General features: G+C 37.9%; 1 protein-coding gene across 5 annotated transcripts in view; it reads left to right on the plus strand.

Moving 5' to 3' along the window:
- The window catches only part of KIF4A (kinesin family member 4A), a 153,010-nt gene that overhangs the window by 69,825 nt on the left and 62,436 nt on the right, over positions 1-20,749 (plus strand). For all 5 annotated transcript variants that reach the window (XM_037002940.1, XM_037002939.2, XM_073227791.1 and 2 more), the window contains 4 exons: positions 2,864-2,980; positions 3,609-3,784; positions 7,436-7,497; positions 18,953-19,085. In XM_037002940.1, coding sequence (XP_036858835.1) covers positions 2,864-2,980; positions 3,609-3,784; positions 7,436-7,497; positions 18,953-19,085 — 488 coding nt within the window. The remainder of the gene's footprint in view (positions 1-2,863; positions 2,981-3,608; positions 3,785-7,435; positions 7,498-18,952; positions 19,086-20,749) is intronic.

Below are 20,749 nucleotides of genomic sequence, written 5' to 3' on the forward strand. Positions count from 1 at the left end.
TAGATTTGCAGTCTTAAAAACAATGGATGTTTAAACAGACCCATAGACCAGTGGAACAGAATAGAGATCTCAGATATAAACCCAAGCATATATAGTCAATTAATATATAATAAAGGAGCCATGGATATACAGTGGGGGTAATGACAGCCTCTTCAATAGGTGGTATTGGCAAAACTGGACAGATACATGCAAGAGAATGAAACTGGATTATTGTCTAGCCCCATACACAAAAGTAAACTCAAAATGGATCAAAGTCCTGAATGTAAGTCATGAAACCATAAAACTCAGAAAAAAATATGGGCAAAAATCTCTTGGACATAAACATGAGCAACTTCTTCATGAACATATCTCCCTGGGCAAGGGAAACAAAAGCAAAAATGAACAAGTGGGACTATATCAAACTAACAAGCTTCTGTACAGCAAAGGACACCATCAGTAGAACAAAAAGGCATCCTACAGTATGGGAGAATATATTCATAAATGACATATCCAATAAGGGGTTGACATCCAAATTATATAAAGAGCTCACGCACCTCAACAAACACAAAACAAATAAGTCAATTAAAAAATGAGCACATGATCTGAACAGACACTTCTCCAAAGAAGAAATTCAGATGGCCAACAGACACGTGAAAAGATGCTCCACATCGCTAATCATCAGAGAAATGCAAATTAATACCACAATGAGGTATCACCTCACAACCAGTTAGGATGGCCACCATCCAAAAGACAAACAACAACAAATGTTGGCATGGATGTAGAAAAAGAAGAACCCTCCTACATTGCTGGTGGGAATGTAAATTTCCATCATGGAAAGCAGTATGGAGGTTCCTCAAAAAACTCAAAATAGAAATATCATTTGACCCAGTAATTCCACTCCTAGGAATTTACCCTAAGAATGCAGCAGCCCAGTTTGAAAAAGACATGCACCTCTATGTTTATCGCAGCACTATTTACAGTAGCCAAGAAATGGAAGCAACCTAAGTGTCTATCAGTAGATGAATGGATAAAGAAGAGGGAGTATATATACACAATGGAGTATTATTCAGCCATAAGAAGAAAACAAATCCTACCATTTGCAACAACATGGATGGGGCTAGAGGGTATTATGCTCTGTGAAATAAGCCAGGTAGAAAAAGACAAGTATCAAATGATTTCACTCATCTGTGGAGTATAAGAACAAAGAAAAAAACTGAAGGAACAAAACAGCAGCAGACTGACAGAACCCAAGAATGAACTAACAGTTACCAAAGGGAAAGGGACTGGAGAGGATGGGTGGGAAGGGAGGGGATAAGGGGGAAAAAGGGATATTACGATTAGCACACATAATGTAGCGGGGGTGGACACGAGAAAGGCAGTACATACATAGAAGATAAGTAATGATTCAATAGCATCTTACTATGCTGATGGACAGTGACTATAATTGGGTATGTGGGGGGGACTTGATAATAGGTGGAGTCTAGTAACCATAATGTTCAACTAATTGTACATTAACGATATAAAAAGAAAACAATGGATGTTTAGAATAGCTGCTGTGGTGAAGTAGGAATGAGGAATCAAAAACCATCAATTGACCAAGGTTCAGCTATGGTCAGACAGCATGGTTTATAATGAATGGATCTAGTCTGTGTGGTTACGTGACTTTCATCAGTATTCTAGACAATAGAAACTTAAACATGCACACATAGTAAGTTTAACCTATGGCTAGGAATTGACATGGTAGGAATGGCAGAAGGTCATAGGTACAGTGAGTTCTTGGGAAAGCATAACTGAAATGATTGAGCACACCAGAACAGGTAGTTTAAGGCCCAGGAAAGGATGATCGACTGGGAGTATTAGAAAGTGTCAGTAAATTGGTACTCACGAGGATAAAGAACAGTATCCATGAAAGAAATGAAAGGATAATAAGATGCAGTCAGAAGGGAATCTGGAGTTCAGGGTCTTATAATTGTTTCAGGTTATAAAGGAGTCCAAAGTATGGCTGAAAAAGCAAAAGGTGGAGTAATGCTAATAATAATATCATTTAACTTTGTTTTTCACAAAGTATCTTATTTAATTCCCCACTGCAACCAAATGAAGTAGGTGGATTTGCCTCATTTTATGAAGAATTTACCCCAAATCATCTAGTCAGTCTTAGAGCCAAGATTAGAACCTAGGCCTAACTGAACCAAAGCATATGTACTTAACCATTATACTGTATAGCCTTTCCACAATAAGCACAATCATGAGAAGTTCAGGGGCTTTAGGGGCCCTCAGAGATTATTAAAGTATTTAAAAAGCAAGCCTTGGAGTGACAGAGTGAAAAAACAATCTTTTCCCTTTTTTAAAGCAACAAGAGGAAAGGTTTTACAGTGTGGTACAATAGAAAGAGCATAGGACTTGATTGAAATCCTGAGATGGAATCTCAGGTCTACCACTTACTAGCTGTGTGACCTTAAACAAGTCATTTAACCTCTGATCTAGTTTTCTTATTTGTAAAATGAGAATGATAGCAAAAATAATAATAATAAAAAATAACTTCATCTAATGTCACAGCATTCATTTAAGGATTAAGTGTGATAATGGATATAAAAAGTAAATATACAAATGGTTGTTTATATGGTAACAGTTATCTGTCTGCTTTGTTTCCATGAAAAAGGGCAAGAAGTACAGACTAAATGGTACATGTCCAAGGTTTGGGCCTATGTCCTTTTGAACTTATTTCAGAAGGTACTCTCAAAAATGTGAATGAGGTTAAGAAGTTTCCTAAAGATTGATGACTTAATATCTCTGTGGAGTCTTTATTTCTTTTCTTTCTCAGGATGAATGTAGGTATATGTTAGATACTTTACCAAGCAATTTAAATTTTGTTTCCTGCTATTAGGTATTAATATTAACCGAGGACTCCTGTGTTTGGGAAATGTAATCAGTGCTCTTGGAGATGACAAAAAGGGTGGCTTTGTGCCCTACAGAGATTCCAAGTTGACTCGACTACTTCAAGGTAAGCCCAAACAGTCTCTCAAATAAGAGAGAAACTCACAATGATAGTGCTGAGAAAGCGAAGATGGAACAGATAAAACGCCAGAGTTGGAGGCTATCGCATAAAGAACTATCTAACTGATAAATAGGAGACAGACCTGCTGGCAAATAGGCTTCTAAGAATAATGGAGAGATGTCTTTATATATGGCTTGGGGAGCCAAGAAATCTGTAGAATGCCAACTGTGCTTAGTACTTTGTACCTGAGAATGAACTTGGTTACTGTTTCTTTATTAGTGCTGTTAAGCAGAATTCCATGAAGAGTTAAAATCTACCTAGAGGGGGCATCCTAAGAATGTTTAATCCCAATAGTGGCTCCTAACTTACTGCGGCCAGGCTGCAGCTGTTTTAAACCTGATTAACTGCTGAAATCAGTCTCTCTTGAGAAGAAGAACACATGCAGTAGGATTCTAAACTGTATCAATATTACACATCAAAAATCTTCACTTTTTTATATTGACACAAATAGGAAATTTGCAGATACTGAGGAATTTGTTTTTTATAGCTCTGAGTTTGAGGTCACCAACCCAGTCGACAACTCTGCTTGTGTCCTACTTGTTTGATTTCACTTCCTTCCATTGTTCTTTTTCAGATTCTCTAGGAGGTAACAGCCATACTCTAATGATAGCCTGTGTGAGTCCTGCTGACTCCAATCTAGAGGAAACATTAAATACCCTTCGCTATGCTGACAGAGCAAGAAAAATCAAGAACAAACCTGTTGTTAATATTGATCCCCAAACAGCTGAACTTAGTCATCTGAAGCAACAGGTATAAGGGTCTTAAAATTTGATGGGAAAAATTAGAAGTATGTGAGCGGAATGATAGAGCCTCTATTTCTCAGGTTCTCCTCTACCAAAAGTTTAGAGATGTTGGTTAAGCATTATGCTAGTTTAAGGAAATCTTAAAGTAACTCCTATTGACATGTTTGTTGTCTTATTTAAGATTGGGGGGTGGCAGTGGAGATTTCTCTGATAGAGAAAATGTAAGCAATAAGAGACAAGGCAAGAGAGGTAGAAAGGCACCAGAACCTGAAGGTCCTTTGTTAAAGAATTTGAAATTCAACCTGAAAACTGTGGAGGCCACTGAAGGATTTTAAGTAGGAGGCCGACATGGGAAGTGTGTGTTAGGGAGATCAGTCTAACAAGTATAGAGAAAGTGGATTAGAGTTGGGCATGTCTAGAAATAGGAAAATAAATTATAGCAGTCCCCCCTTATCCACCATTTCACTTTCCGTGTTTTTGGATCCCCCATGATAAACCACAGTCCAGAAGCAGATGATGCTCCTCCTGATGTATTGTCAGAAGTGCAGTAGTAACCAAGTGCTGCATCACAGTGCCTCACTTGACAGTCACTTCATCTCATCACATAGACATTTTATCATCTCACATCATCACAAGAGTGAGCACAGTACAGTAAGATATTTTAAGAGAGAGAGCACATTCACATAACTTTTATTACAGTATATTGTTATAATTGCTCTGTTTTATCATTATTTTTGTTAATCTCTTACTGCCTAATTTATAAATGAAAGTTTATCATAGGTCCATACGTATAGGAAACAACAGCAGGTATGGGGTTCAGTACTGTCGACAGTTTCAGATATCCCCTGGGGGTCTTGTAACATACCCTGTGTGGATAAGTGGGGACTACTCTAGGCTGTTACAATAACCCAGGTGATAAGTGTGGTCTGAATTAAAAATAGTAGCAATAGAGAAGAAAAGGGGATACATTAGGAAAAGGAAAAACCAAGAAGGTAGAAGAAGAATGTATAAAGCTTACTGTGTAACAAATTTGATGTGGAAGGGTCAGTGGGAAGAATCAAGGTTGATTGCCAGGTTTCTTGCTTGGACAAGTGTATAAAAAAAATAAAAGGTAGCACCAATCATTGAGTCAGGGAATACAAGAGGAAACGCAGAGTCAGTTAGGAAAATGAAAACAATTAAATTCAGTCTGGGGCATTTTGAATTTGAAGGTCTAGGAGGGCATCTAAGTCGAGTTGTCCAAACATAGCTATTGGTTTAATGTCAAGAGGTCTGAGCTGAAGATACAGATTTGTCATTGGCATTTAATTGGTACCTAATGTTAATGGAGTGGATGAGACCAAAGAGTGCCTGGCACAGTAAAGGTCTGAATGAGCAAATGGCCAAGAAGAGAAGAAGGTCAAAGACAGAATGCTAGAGGAACAGCAGCTTTTAAGGAATGAGGAAAGGAGGGAAGACAACAAGAGACTAAGAAGGAGCAAACAGGTAAGAAGAAAGTCAGTGCTGTTATGGAAGACAACGGGAGAAAGTTTCAAGGAGGGTTATCAGAAATATAAATTTAAAAAGAAGTGTAAAGTAAGCATTGAAAATGTTCATTGATTTTTTTTTTTATTACAGGGAGGCTATTGGTGATCTCAGTGTGAAAAGAGAGTCAGGGGAATAATAGGAGCAGATTGCTGTGAGATGGACAGTGAATGAATAGATACAGAAGTGGAGGAAGCTGATAGGCTCTTCTTTCAAGAAGACAAGATGAAATAGTCAATAGCTAGGTAGTCAAGGGTCAAGCAATGTAGATCTGTTTTGTTTTTAAAATGTGGAAGAGACTTGAACAAGTGGAAGAACCAGTTGGGAGAGACTAAGACTGAGAATAGGTACTAGTTGATAAGGGACTGTCTCTAAGTAGTTGAGATCCTGAGCACAAATAAAGAGGGATTTGCTTTAGACAGTAGAGGGGATACCTGCCCCCAAGACTAGAAGGAAAGAGGTTAGGATAGGAAGAACACAGTGACACTGATTTAGAGGGAGAAGAAGGGAAATGAGGGACTTTTAGCCTGATAACTTTTATCTTCTCAGTGAAGTAGGGGGCAAGGTCATCTGAGAGCAAGCAGGATCTCAATAGGGTAGATGGACTGAGGAGACCACAGAAGGCTCGAAATCATGTAAATGGGAGGGTAGCTGACTAGGAGCATGTATTTGTGGTGGTATCAGTATGACTGGTTGTGCAGCAGCTCAGTAGCCCTGGCAGAGGAGCTGATAAGGCAGGTAGTTGGATTGACCCAGGCTTGGGGGGGCCAAATTTTCTTGCCTTCCAGGGTATATAGTACTCTTTCCACTGGGAATCTGATGTTTCCCAACTGTCCAGTGCTCACTGTCTCTGGTCTTCCTCCTCAGTGATAATTACTATTCAGTTAGTCTCTTTTGTTCCCTCCTCTTCTCCTTTATCTTCCCCTCCTAGGGGGTCACTGTAGAAAATAGAAGTAAGTTACGTATTCATACTGTCATCTCAACTACAAAATATCATACTCAGTCTGCCCCTCTATTCTCTTTCATGTGTATTCCTATTGCCAAAAATTCTCTTCTTCCTAGTCATTTATTTGGTCATTAATTACAGCAGTAAATATTTTTGAACACTGTTATGTGCCAGGTACTGTGCTAGGATACATTGCTGAGCAAAGCAGATACAGTTCCTGCCTTCATAGAATTTATTATCTAGTAGGAAAGAAAAACACTAACTACATAATCATACCAACATAACATAATAAACTGGGATAGCATGCTATAGGGTGCTATGAAAGTATGGAAAGGATCTTCTGTTATGTGTCTAATCTGAGAAGGCTTTCCTGAGGTAGCATCATTTGAGCTGAGATCTGAGGGATTAAGTAGGAATTATCTACGCAGAAAAGAAGGAAGAGAAATCAGGGAGAAGAAATAGCATGTGTAGCAAAGTACAGTGGTTAAGAACATTTACACTGAAGCCAGACTACCCAGGTTCAATCCTAACTCTATAACTCAACAGCTATGTACCTTGGATAAGTTCTCTGTGCCTCAGTTTCCCTATCTATAAAATGGAAATAATAATAGTACCTGCTTCACAGCAGAACAGCTCCTCTTTTGTTATGGGAAATGGAAGAGGATGATTACACATGCAATCTGGTTTAATTTAAGATCCATCCCTATGCAGCCTCCTCTTGACTGTTTGGGGAATCCATTAATTTGCTTCTTCTCAGAACCCTAAAGTACTTAATGACTTCCATCTTCTGTCTTGTATTTCCTGCTATTTCAGGCATTGGGCTTGTCTTTATCAACTAGATTGTAAATATTGAGAATAAACCACTTGCATTTGTTCTCGTATTCCTCCCCCTGACATTGCCTAGCCTAGTGCTGAATTTAATTTTTTAAAATAGGTGCTCAAGAAAAACTCATTAAGATGCTTAGGTAAAAGGGGCAACTCATCTGAATACTGGTTATTCATGTAATGCTTGTTGTTCTTTTATCATGGACACATCCACCCTGATACTTCCTGTAATACCTAAGTCATGCCTCAGATTTCATAGGTATCAAGTAAAATGACCTACTGCTAATTGTGGTAATTTTGCTCATAAGGGATAAGTAGCTTTTGATTGGTGACTAGCTGACTATTTTTCTTTGTTTTTCCTAGGTACAGCAGCTACAGGTTTTGTTGCTACAAGCCCATGGAGGTACCCTGCCTGGATCTATAAAGTAATAGTCATATGTTAGTTTTAAATGTATATTCTAGTGGAGGCTAGTTCTCTTAATGGTCATTTTCCCTGATATACTAAAGTTCCTGGAGTACTTAATGTCAAGGTTAGGACTTAGCAAATTTGCTAATGATTTAGGATTTAGCTAGTTAGCTTTGAGAAAGCCTGATGTAATAGAAAGCTTGGTTCTGTCCTCAGCAATTTATTAATTAGAATTCTGCTGTGAGGAAGAGCTGTCTCTTTTATTTATTTATTTACTTACTTACTTGTTTGTTTGTTTATTTGATTCTTAAAGGCTCATGGGTTTTTATTTTATTCTATGGATTAATATCCAAAACTATCATTCTTTGTTTTATTGCTCAAGCTGTTCCTGCTTTGTCCATGTGGAGCTCCTGCAGGGTCGCTCCTGTGTTCTTTAATGCACCTTCAAGTTTTTAAGCAATTCCACAGGATATTTCACACCCATCTTTTATTTTCCCTGTCCCAGTTCTGGTATCAGCCATATCTTCCAGGAGCCCTGGGTTTTTTCTATTGGAAAATGGTGTTTAGAAGCCAGATCTGGGTACTAGGTGTGCTCACTGTTAACTGGCATCTCACTACTTCTAGTCCTCAGTCAGTAGAGCTAGGACATATCTGTATGTATAGTAATCCACACATACACTCATATCTATATTTTTATAGCCCTCTACATAGATATTAAAAACCATGATTTTCACTGATACCTCTGATTCCAGTCCAACACTACAGGGTTTGTTTTAGCCTTCCTCCTCTCCTTATTTATAACTCCTTTCCCTAGCAGTGAGAAACCACCTGATCTGCAACCTATTTACTTATTTGTTCAGTTCAAGTATGGACAGTTTCAGAACTGCTAGCCCATACCCCTGTGAGAAACGCTTTTATGAACTAGGTTATAGCATTACATACAGTTTTTAGACTCAGAGTGTCCAGGCAAGATACTCTTTCTCACAGTTATTGTTTGTATTCCATTTTGGGTCTTCCCTATGTCTTGGTCGGTTTTAATTTTTTATATTTTGGGTACATGAAACACTATGATGGCCTCAGACTTAGAGTTATACAAAAAGAAATACTCAGGGCAGAGAAATGCAAAACAAAACCATAGTGAGATATCACTGCACACCTTTAGGATGGCTACTATAAAAAAAACAGAAAATAGCAAACATTGGCAAGGATATGAAGAGGATGTGGAAAAATTAGAACCTTTGTACACTGTTGGAGGGATTGTTAAATGGTATGACTGCTATGGAGAACAATATGGAGTTTCCTTAAAAAGTTAAAAATAGAAATACCATATGATCTAGCCATCCCATTTCTGGGTATATATCCAAAAGAACTGAAAGCAGAATCTTGAGGAGATATTTGCATACCCATGTTCACAGCAGTACTATTCACAGTAACTAAGAGGCAGAAGCAACACAAATGTCTATCAGTGAATGAATGGATAAGCAAAATGTGATACTTTTTACATATAACATACGACAGAATATTATTCAGCCTTAAAAAGGAAGGAAATCCTACCACATATTACAGTATGAATGAAACTTGAGGACATTATGTTATGTGAAATAAGGTAGTCACAAAAAAAATACTATATGATTTTGCTTACATGAGATGTCTAGAGTAGTCAAATTATTCATAGAGACAGAAAATATAATGGTAGTTCCTTGGGGCTGTGGGAAGGGGCAAAAGGGGAGTTGTTTAATGGGTATATATTTTCAGTTTTACAAGATGAAAAATACCTAGAGATCTGTTTTACAACAAGGTAAATATACTTAATGCTACTCAACTGTACACTTAAAAATGGTTAAGATGGTTAGTTTTGTGTTACATGTTTTTTACCACAATTTTTTAAAAAGATAAAACCCACAAAAGAACTGCAGGAAAATATCGGTGCGTGACTATGCATATAGATGAAGGTGAAGAGCTCCATAAATAAAAGCGATGGCAGAAAACTGTAAAAAAGTAGCTTGTGGGGGAGATTGAATCATACTTGTTTAATGGGTACAGAGTTTTATTTTTCAAGATAAAGAAGTTCTGAGATCTATTGTACAACAAGGTAAAAATACTTAACACTATTGAACTGTACACTTAAAAGTACATGGTTAAAAGTGGTTAAGCTGATAAATTTTATATTTTTTTACCACAATATTGTTTTTCTATTTAATTAATTTTTTGAATTAAAGTATAGTTGATACATGTTATATTGATTTCAGGTGTACAACAGTGATTTGACAATTACATACATTATGAAATGCTCAAATTATATATATTATAAAATGTTCTCTACAATAAGTGTAGTCACCATCTGTCACCATACAAAGAATTACAATATTATTGACTACATTCCTTATGCTGTACATTTCATCTCCTACTTATATTTGTAGGTTTGCACCCCTTTATTCCTTTCACCTGTTTCACTGTCCCCCTACCTCCTCCCCTGTGGCACCTACCAATTTGTTCTCTGTATTTATGAATTTCTTTCTGTTTTGTTTGTTCATTGGTCTTATTTTTTTAGATTCCACATATAAGTGAAATCATATGGTATTTACCACAATATTTTTTTTTTGAGAGGGCATCTTTCATATTTATTCATCAAATGGTTGTTAACAACAATAAAATTCTGTATTGGGGAGTCAATGCTCAATGCACAATCATTAATCCATCTCAAGCCTAATTCTCGTCAGTCTCCAATCTTCTGAAGCATAACGAACAAGTTCTTACATGGTGAATGAATTCTTACATAGTGAATAAGTTCTTACATGGTGAACAGTACAAGGGCAGTCATCACAGAAACTTTCAGTTTTGATCACGCATTATGAACTATAAACAATCAGGTCAAATATGAATATTTGTTTGATTTTTATATATATATACTCAGAGAAGTATCATTCCCTCTTCATCCCTGCTACCCTGTTCCCATTCCACCCTAATTTCCACCCCCTTTTCACCACTATTTTCCCCTCTTCTATATTTAACCAATCTCCTTAATTTCTGGTTTAGCTTTCCTGTATTTCTTATGTACAAATGTGTAGATACCTGTGTATTTTTGCATATCCCCTTCTTTCTCATAGGAATGGTAGTATACTTTAGATACTTTTTGTAGCTTTGTTTTTTTTCATTATTTCCTGGAAATCATTTATCATTTCATAGAAGTCTTCCTCATTTATTTACAGCCTCATGGTACTCTTATTTTACACATACACCACACAGATTAATTCAACCTCTCTGCTCTGTGTGGACATTTAGATTGTTCCCAATATTTTGCAATTACAAACATGCTTCACTGAGTAACCTTGTATGTATATATTTAAACATCATTAGTGATTTATCTTCAGCGTATATTTCTAGAAATGGGATTGCTGGGACAAAAAGGTAAGTGCATGTGTGATTTTGTTAGATATTGCCATATTCCCTTCTAGACGGCTTATACCTGTCTTCATTCCCAGCAGTATTGTATAAGACCGCTTGTTTCCTCACAGCCTCTCCAGTGGAATGTGTTGTCATACATTTTCAATTTTTGCCCATTGGATAGGTAAGAAATACTATCTCAGTGTTGTTTTAATTTGTATTTCTTTAGTTGTGAGCTGGTTTGAGCATTGTGCCAGAGCCACATTTATCTCTCTCTGGTGAATTGTCTGTTCATGTATCCCATTTATCTAAAAGGTCTTGTGATACGGCAGCCCATGTTTTTAAAAAAATGCATATGCATATGTGGTAAAATATACATAATGTAAAATTTACCATGATAACCTTTTTTTTCCCATTGGTTTGCTGTTTGTGTTCTTTTTTTATTCATTTTGGTATCATTAATCTATGATTACATGAGGAACATTATTTTTACTAGACTCCCCCCATCACCGAGTCGCCCCCACCTACCCCATTACAGTCACTGTACATCAGCATACTAAGATGCTATAGAATCACTACTTGTCTTCTCTGTGTTGTACAACCCTCCCTGTCACCCCCTACTACATTATGTCTGCTAAAAGTAATGCCCCATTTTTTTTTCCCTTATGCCTCCCTTCCCACCCATCCTCCCTACTCCCTTTCCCTTTGGTAACTGTTAGTCCATTCTTGTGTTCTGTGAGTCTGCTGCTGTTTTGTTCCTTCAGTTTTTTTCTTTGTTCTTATACTCCACAGATGAGTGAAATCATTTGATACTTGTCTTTTTCTACATGGCTTATTTCACTGAGCATAATACCCTCTAGCTCCATCCATGTTGTTGCAAATGGTAGGATTTGTTTTCTTCTTATGACTGAATAATATTCCATTGTGTATATATACCCCCTCTTCTTTATCCATTCATCTACTGATAGACACTTAGGTTGCTTCCATTTATTGGCTATTGTAAATAGTACTGTGATAAACATAGGGGTGCATATGTCTTTTTCAAACTGGGCTGCCTGTATTCTTAGGGTAGATTCCTAGGAGTATAATTCCTGTGTCAATGGTATTTCTATTTTGAATTTTTGAGGAACCTCCATACTACTTTCCAGAATGGTTGAACTAATTTACATTCCCACCAGTAGTGTAGGAAGGGTCCCCTTTCTCCACAACCTTGCCAACATTTATTGTTGTTTATCTTTTGGGTGGTAGTGATCCTTACCGGTGTTAGGTGATATTTCATTGTTGTTATAATTTGCATTTCTCTGATAATTAGCAATGCAGAGCATCTTTTCATGTGTCTGTTGGCTGTCTGAATTTCTTCTTTGGAGAAGTGTCTGTTCAGCTCCTGTGCCCATTTTTTAATTGGCTTATTTGCTTTTTGTTTGTTGAGGTGCGTGAGCTCTTTGTATATTTTGGATGTCAAGCCTTTATTGGATCTGTCATTTATGAATATATTCTCCCATACTGTAGGATGCCTTTTTGTTCTATTGATGGTATCCTTTGCTGTACAGAAGCTTTTCAGCTTGATATAGTCCCACTTGTTCATTTTTGCTTTTGTTTCCCTTTCCCAGGGAGGTATGTTCATGAAGAACTTGCTCATGTTTATGTCCAAGAGATTTTTTCCTCTGTTTTTTTCTAAGAGTTTTATGGTTTCATGACTTACATTCAGGTCTTTGATCCATTTTCATTTTACTTTTGTATATGGGGTTAGACAATGATCCAGTTTCATTGTCTTACATGTAGCTGTCCAGTTGTGCCACCACCAACTGTTGAAGAGGCTGTCATTTCCCCATTGTATGTCCATGGCTCCATTATCATATATTAATTGACCATATATGTTCGGCTTAATATCTGGACTCTCAATTCTGTTCCACTGGTCTGTGGCTCTGTTCTCGTGCCAGTACCAAATTGTCTGGATTACTGTGGTGTAGTAGATCTTGGAATTGGGAAGTGAGATCTCCCTTGCATTATTCTTCCTTCTCAGGATTGCTTTGGCTATTCGGGGTCTTTTGTGGTTCCATATGAATTTTAAAACTATTTGTTCCAGTTCGTTGAAGAATGCTGTTGGTATTTTGATAGGGATTGCATTGAATCTGTGGATTGCTTTAGGCAGTATGGCCATTTTGACGATATTAATTCTTCCTAGCCAAGAGCATGGGATGAGTTTCCATTTGTTAGTGTCCTCTTTAATTTCTCTTAAGAGTGTCTTGTAGTTTTCAGGGTATAGGTCTTTCACTTCCTTGATTAGGTTTATTCTAGGTATTTTATTCTTTTTGATGCAATTGTGAATGGAATTGTTTTTCTGATTTCTCTTTCTGCTAGTTCATTGTTAGTGTATAAGAAAGCAACAGATTTCTGTGTATTAATTTTATATCCTTCAACTTACTGAATTCAGATACTAGTTCTAGCAGTTTTTGAGTGGAGTCTTCAGGGTTTTTTATGTACAATATCATGTCATCTGCAAACAGTGACAGTTTGACTTCTTCTTTACCAATCTGGATTCCTTGTATTTCTTTGTTTTGTCTAATAGCCGTGGCTAGGACCTCCAGTACTATGTTGAATAACAGTGGGGAGAGTGGACATCCCTGTCTTGTTCCTGATGTCAGAGGAAAAGCTTTCAGCTTCTCTGTGTTAATTATGATGTTGACTGTGGGTTTGTCATATATGGCCTTTATTATGTTGGAGTACTTGCCCTCTGTACCCATTTTGTTGAGAGTTTTTATCATGAATGGATGTTCAATTTTGTCAAATGCTTTTTCAGGATCTATGGGGACGATCATGTGGTTCTCGTCCTTCTTTTTGTTGTGGTGGATGATGTTGGTGGATTTTCGAATGTTGTACCATCTTTGCATCCCTGAGATGAATTCCACTTGATCATGGTGTATCATCCTCTTGATGTGTTTTTGAATTCAGTTTGCTAATATTTTGTGGAGTATTTTTGCGTCTATGTTCATCAGGGTTATTGGTCTGTAATTTTCTTTTTTGGTTGGGTCTTTGCCTGGTTTTGGTATTAGAATGATGCTGGCTTCATCGAATGAATTTGGGAGTATTCCCTTCTCTTCTTTTTTTTGGAAATCTTTAAGGAGAATGGGTATTATGTCTTCTCTGTATGTCTGATAAAATTCTGAGGTAAATCCATCTGGCCCGGGGGTTTTGTCCTTGGGTAGTTTTTTGATTCCCGATTCAATTTTGTTGCTGGTAATTGGTCTGTTTAGATTTTCTGTTTCTTCCTTGGTCAGTCTTAGAAGGTTGTATTTTTATAGAAAGTTGTACGTTTCTTCTAGGTTTTCCAGCTTGTTAGCATATAGATTTTCATAATATTCTCTAATAATTCTTTGTATTTCTGTGGCGTCCGTCGTGATTTTTTCCTTTCTCATTTCTGATTCTGTTTATGTGTGTAGATTTTCTTTTTCTCTTAATAAGTCTGGCTAGGGGCCTATCTATTTTGTTTATTTTCTCAAAGTACCAGCTCTTGGTTTCATTGATTTTTTTCTACTGTTTTATTCTTCTCAATTTCGTTTATTTATTCTCTAATCTTTATTATGTCCCTCCTTCTGCTGACTCTAGGCCTCATTTGTTATTTTTCCAGTTTCGATAATTGTGATGTTAGACTATTCATTTTGGAATGTTCTTCCTTCTTTAAATAGGCCTGGATTGCTATATACTTTCCTCTTAACACTGCTTTCGCTGCGTCCCACAGAAGTTGGGTCTTTGTGCTGTTGTTGTCATTTGTCTCCATATATTGCTTGATCTCTGTTGTAATTTGGTCATTGATCCATTGATTATTTAGGAGCATGTTGTTAAGCCTCCATGTGTTTGTGAGCCTTTTTGTTTTCTTTGTACAATTTATTTCTAGTTTTATCCCTTTGTGGTCTGAGAAATTGGTTGGTTGAATTTCAATCTTTTTTAATTCACTGAGGCTCTTTTTGTGGCCTCGTATGTGATCTATTCTGCAAAATGTTCCACGTGCACTTGAGATGAATGTGTATCCTGCTGCTTTTGGGTGTAGAGTTCTGTAAATGTCTGTTAGGTCCATCTGTTCTAGTGTATTGTTCAGTGCGTGTCTGTCCTTACTTATTTTCTGTCTCATGGATCTGTCCTTTGGAGTGAGTGGTGTTGAAGTCTCCTAAAATGAATGCATTGCATTCTATTTCCCCCTTTAGTTCTGTTAGTATTTGTTTCACATATGCTGGTGCTCCTGTGTTGGGTGCATAGACATTTATAATGGTTATTTCCTCCTGTTGGACTGAGTCCTTTATCATTATGTAATGTCCTTTACCTCTTGTTACTTTCTTTGTTTTGAAGTCTATTTTGTCTGATACTAGTACTGCAACCCCTGCTTTCTTCTCTCTGTTGTTTGCCTGAAATATGTTTTTCCATCCGTTGACTTTTAGTCTGTGCATGTCTTTGGGTTTGAGGTGAGTTTCTTGTAAGCAGCATATAGATGCATCTTGCTTTTTTATCTATTCTGTTACTCTGTGTCTTTTGATTGATGCATTCAGTCCATTTACATTTAGGGTGACTATTGAAAGATATATACTTATTGCCATTGCAGGCTTTAGATTCTTGGTTACCAAAGGTTCAAGGTTAGCTTGTTTAGTGTCTTACTGCCTAACTTAGCTCACTTAGTGAGCTGTTACATACACTGTCTGGAGATTGTTTTCTTCTCTCCCTTCTTATTCCTTGTCCTCCATTCTTTATATGTTGGTTGTTTTATTCTGTGCTCTTTTGTGTTTCCTTTAACTGCTTTTAGTGGGTAGTTTATTTTTTATTTTTTGCCTTTAGTTGGTATTTGGTTGGTCTGATTTCTGTGCTATGATTTTATATTCTCTGGTGACATCTGTTTAGTCTTAGGAGTGCTCCCATCTAGAATAGTCCCTCTAGAATACCCTGTAGAGGTGGTTTGTGGGAGGCAAATTCCCTCAACTTTTGATTGTCTGGGAATTGTTTAATCCCTCCTTCATATTTAAATTATAATCGTGCTGGATACAGTATCCTTGGTTCAAGTCCCTTCTGTTTCATTGCATTAAATATATCATGCCATTCTCTTCTGGCCTGTAAGGTTTCTGTTTTTAAATCTGATGATAGCCTGATGGGTTTTCCTTTATAGGTGACCTTTTTCTCTCTAGCTACCTTTAAAACTCTCTCCTTGTCCTTGATCTTTGTCATTTTAATTATGTTTCTTGGTGTTGTCCTCCTTGTGTTCTTTCTGTTGGGAGTTTTGTGTATTTCCATGGTCTGTTCGATTATTTCCTCCCCCCATTGTGGGGAAGTTTTCAGCAATTATTTCTTCTAATACACTTTCTATCCCTTTTTCTGTCTTCTTCTTCTGGTACCCCTATAATACAGATATTGTTCCTTTTGGATTGGTCACACAGTTCTCTTAATATTATTTCATTCCTGGAGATCCTTTTATGTCTCTTTGTGTCAGCTTCTATGCGTTCCTGTTCTCTGGTTTCTATTCCATCAATGGCCTCTTGCATCTTATCCATTCTGCTTATAAATCCTTCCAGAGTTTGTTTCATTTCTGTAATCTCCTTCCGGACGTCTGTAATCTCCCTCCAGACTTCATCCCTTAGCTCTTGTATATTTCTCTGCGTCTCCGTCAGCATGTTTATGATTTATATTTTGAATTCTTTTTCAGGAAGACTGGTTAGTTGTGTCTCCTCAGGTGTTGTCTCTGCAATCTTTGTCTGCCTCAAATTTCGCCTTTTTATGGCGATAGCGATAGTTTGCAGAGCTGGCACGAGTGACGGCTGGAAGAACTTCCCTTCTTGTTGATTTGTGGCCTTCCTCTCCTGGGAGAACAGTGACCTCTAGTGGCTTGTGCTGGGCAGCTATGCACAGAAAGGGCTTCTGATTCTTGCTGGCTGCCATGGAGTTTAGCTCTGTGGTTGCTGTGGGGGTGACCTGCCTCAGGCTGCTGCTCCGATATGGTGGAGCCGCTTTGGAGGGGGAACAGCCAGGAGGCTGTTTATCTCCGTGAGGGGCCTCTGAGCTGCCCTGCTATCCAGGGGTTTAGAGTGCCCAGAGTTCCCTGCTCCAGGACTAAGTGTCCCAGGACGCTTACGTCTGGCAGTGGGGTCCCTGTTCATTCAAGGCTTTCAAAAAGCACTCGCTTTTCTTTGTCCCCAGTGCACCGGCTGCAGGGACCTGCTCACAGGTCTTACTGTCCTGTTTCCCTAGTATCCAGGACCCCACGCATGCACTGTGTCTGCGCTCTTGTGCGGATTGCTAAAGCTGCCTATTTAGCAGTCCTGGGCTCCCTCTCCCTCCCCACTCCAACTCCTCTCCTCCCGCCCGGAGCTGGGCTGTTGGGAGCTCGGGTCCCACCAGGCCGGGGCTTGTATCTTACCCCCTTCTCAAGGCGCTGGGTTCTCGCAGGTGTGGATGTGGTCTGGATGTTGTCCTATGTCTTCTGGTCTCTCTTTTAGGAAGTGTTGTCTTTGTATTTTCAAAAATGTATGTGGTTTTGGGAGTAGATTTCCACTGCTCTACTCATGCCGCCATCTTGGCTCTGCCTCTCATTGAAACTTTTGTATTGATTTTCTTCAAGTGCTTGTCAATTGGCACCTGCTCAGCTAACCTGAATTCTAGCATTGGCAGTTAAATAGAATGTGAAAGAGGAAACATTGGTTTTCCATTGTATTTTCCCCCATTTAGAGAAAACATAAAATTTTTTGGGGGGGGGGAAATACTATTAAGTTAAAAGTATCATTACTTTCAAGCTTGTCAACTTACCTGAATGATCCATGGAACTTTTCAATTTAATAACAATAAGGAAAGAAGAAACTATCAGAGCAGTTAAAAATAACACTAAATTTACCCGTAGTTTATTTTTAAAATCCACATTTTAATTGAACATTCCTTCACAAGAGTCTTAGTAAATTCTCAACAGTGTAATATGAGATCTTATGGTGTGACCTTGTATTAACTTTTTGATAAAGAGCATGCTAAGATCTTCTGTAAGAATTCATGGACGTCTTAAGCTGGGTGATGGAGCATCTATTCCTGAGATCCTTTTCTATCTTTTTGGAGACTGAGAACAGCTGTTCCCTGTCTTTTTTTTTTTTCCTCATGATAGCCTTGACAAGTATTCATTTTTCCCTTCAATCTCCTACATCAAATTTTCATGTTTCTTCTGATCTTTTTCACAGTCTTATTTTCCAATCTTTTCAACAATTAATCCCACTGGATTAGAAAAAAGGAGACCAACTAAAACTGTACTTCTTATTGGTCTGCTTCATTAGTTTGGAAATGATATCAAATACTCTGCATAAATTTTAAAGGTTCTTATCTTTATGTATTTCTTCATGCTATTTCTGTCCTTCCCTTCCACTCCTATTTCAAATGGACACCACTGGTGCCACCACCCACTGTAAACAATTTAAAAAATTTGAGAGACAAATGAACAAGAGGTTATGGGTCATCACTTTCAAGCAGGGCAAGCATTTAGAAGGGAGCACTAGTCTATTGAAGATTGTGAAATGTACTCTTGGGGGCCACTGGTCATCATTTCAACTTTCTGACTTCTTAAATGCCATTTCCCTCAATTTTACAGTAAATAGGTTACTGACTTATATTGATGAGGTTAAATTTTGACCCTGAGCCATGTCACTTCTACCTCCTCCATAGCTCTTCCTTCTCTACTTTCCTAATCTCTGATGAGGAATTGAGAGTGGAAAGAAGAGGGAAAGAACATCTATCTTAGCTATAGTTAGCCTTCACTTCTTCACTGCATGGCGCAAATAGAAAGATCGTAAACCAAGAGCCAAGGCTAGAGGTTAGTTATTCCTGTTGCAACCATATCTGGCTCTGAATTATTACCTTCCTCCAAACCATTAAAGTATTTCAGGCATACCGTTTTATTCATCCAATATACTATATACTGACTGGGAGAATAAATTGGAGTGGGCACACTTTTACCAGACTTTATAGGGGGAGTAATTCTAAACCAACCCCCCCAAAAGGACTATGGGATATATTTTCATCCACCTTTGATATAGGTGTTACCAATCGTATTTTGCTAATATGTTGCTTTCTTGTTTTAGTGTGGAGCCATCAGAAAATCTACAGTCCCTAATGGAGAAGAATCAGTCCCTGGTAGAAGAGAATGAAAAATTAAGTCGTGGTCTAAGTGAGGCAGCTGGTCAGACTGCCCAGATGTTGGAAAGGATCATTTTGGTGAGGCCCCAAGGCTAAATTGCTAGCAGTCTAGGCAGTTACTAGCTTATGTTTCTGAAATATTTAACATGCTTCTCATTAGAAGAGGCAAGTTATGTGGAAAAAAATGGATAGGTATTACCATATCTTCCATAGAGCCCCTCCTGGGTTAAGTACATGGACTTATCACCAGACATACAAAACGTTAAAAAAATTGTACAATAAACACCTATACATCCACCACAAAGAATCTATGTGAATCCCATCTTAAGATAGATTTGTTCTAAAATACCAGAGAGGAAAGAACCAGGTCCCTCTGTCACCTTAAGTCCTGCCTAGTCTCTATCCATAATCCCAAGTGGCTGTCCCCTCACTAAGATCTTAGTTCTTCTCTGTCTCCCTTCCCCTAATGTCACATTTCACAACCCATCCTAACAGTTACCATGGTGAGATGGAACAGCTGGGAAATTAATTTTAATTCCTTTTACATATAGTTAATTTCCAAATAGTGGTCACTACGTAACTGATTATACCAGTTCTGTATCCTACTACCTGTAGGATAGTAACCTCCTGGATCAGTGAGTTCTGGCTCTGTTACTAACATTTTTCTACTAGTCTAAATACAACTTTGATAGCACAGCTATTGCCAAAAGCGAAAATGAATTTCCACCAAAATGTAATTGAACATCTGTAATTTACACACCTTCATGCATCAGTGTGCTCTCCAGTCAAGGAAGGGTAAGCTGCTTAAAGATTTCTTTAAAGGGGGCCAAATCCTACATCCATTGTATTGTCCATTACTATGGAAGGATGAAAATGGGATCTAGGGGATTTTTTTATATACAATTTTGTCTACACTGTTAGATTTTATGCCTTTGAAGTCACCCTGGAAGCTGTGTTTCCCGTGTGAGTGTGGCTGACATAACAGACAGTACTTGTTATTCTAGCCACATACTCATCTGATCTTTATAGGGTTGTTATAATGGCTACCTGATAGGCTTATTGTTTAATGTCCTTTCAGAACTTCATAACAAGCACAACACTTTTGTCCTATATAAACTTATCCTCCCCAAATCTGTTGCAGCATCTAGCATGTTACAGATAGTGTGACTGAAATAAAATGGAAAATTTCAATCACCTCTTCCATTTCTTCTCTGCCATCATTCGTAGGCCTCCCCCTTTTTTCTTGCTTTCTTTTGCTAAAACTAGCCTACCATATCAAATAATGTAACTTGAAAAAAAAAATCTCTGTTCATATTCAGTACAAGACCCTTTTATGTTTTAAATGCCCTTATGCTGGGGCTAGAACACAGTGTAGCGTAGGAGGCAGTTTAAAGTAAGTGGTTTTTTTTGCAAACAGCAGGGAGTAGCATGCCAGGAAGTATTGCTTTTTTTCCCCAGTTGCAAAGTTCTGTATGAAATGAAGGCTTCACACTCCATGCCATAGTTTGAGCTTCATGGCAAGCATAACACCCAGCTGGTTGGGTGTTATTTTTAGTAGCTTATGTTGACTGAAGGGCTAATTTCCGTGACTGTTAAAAAAAAAAACACATTTCTCACTAAATAACCAAAGCCTGCTAAATCCTTTATTACAGCAAAGGAGGCAGTCTCTCTACCTAGATTTTAATCCATGGGGGTAAGAGAGAGGACATAATTAGGTAAGGCTGTCAGGCACTGCCACTGAT

This window comes from Manis javanica, chromosome X (genome assembly GCF_040802235.1).
Source record: "Manis javanica isolate MJ-LG chromosome X, MJ_LKY, whole genome shotgun sequence".
Classification (NCBI taxonomy): Eukaryota; Metazoa; Chordata; class Mammalia; order Pholidota; family Manidae; genus Manis; species Manis javanica.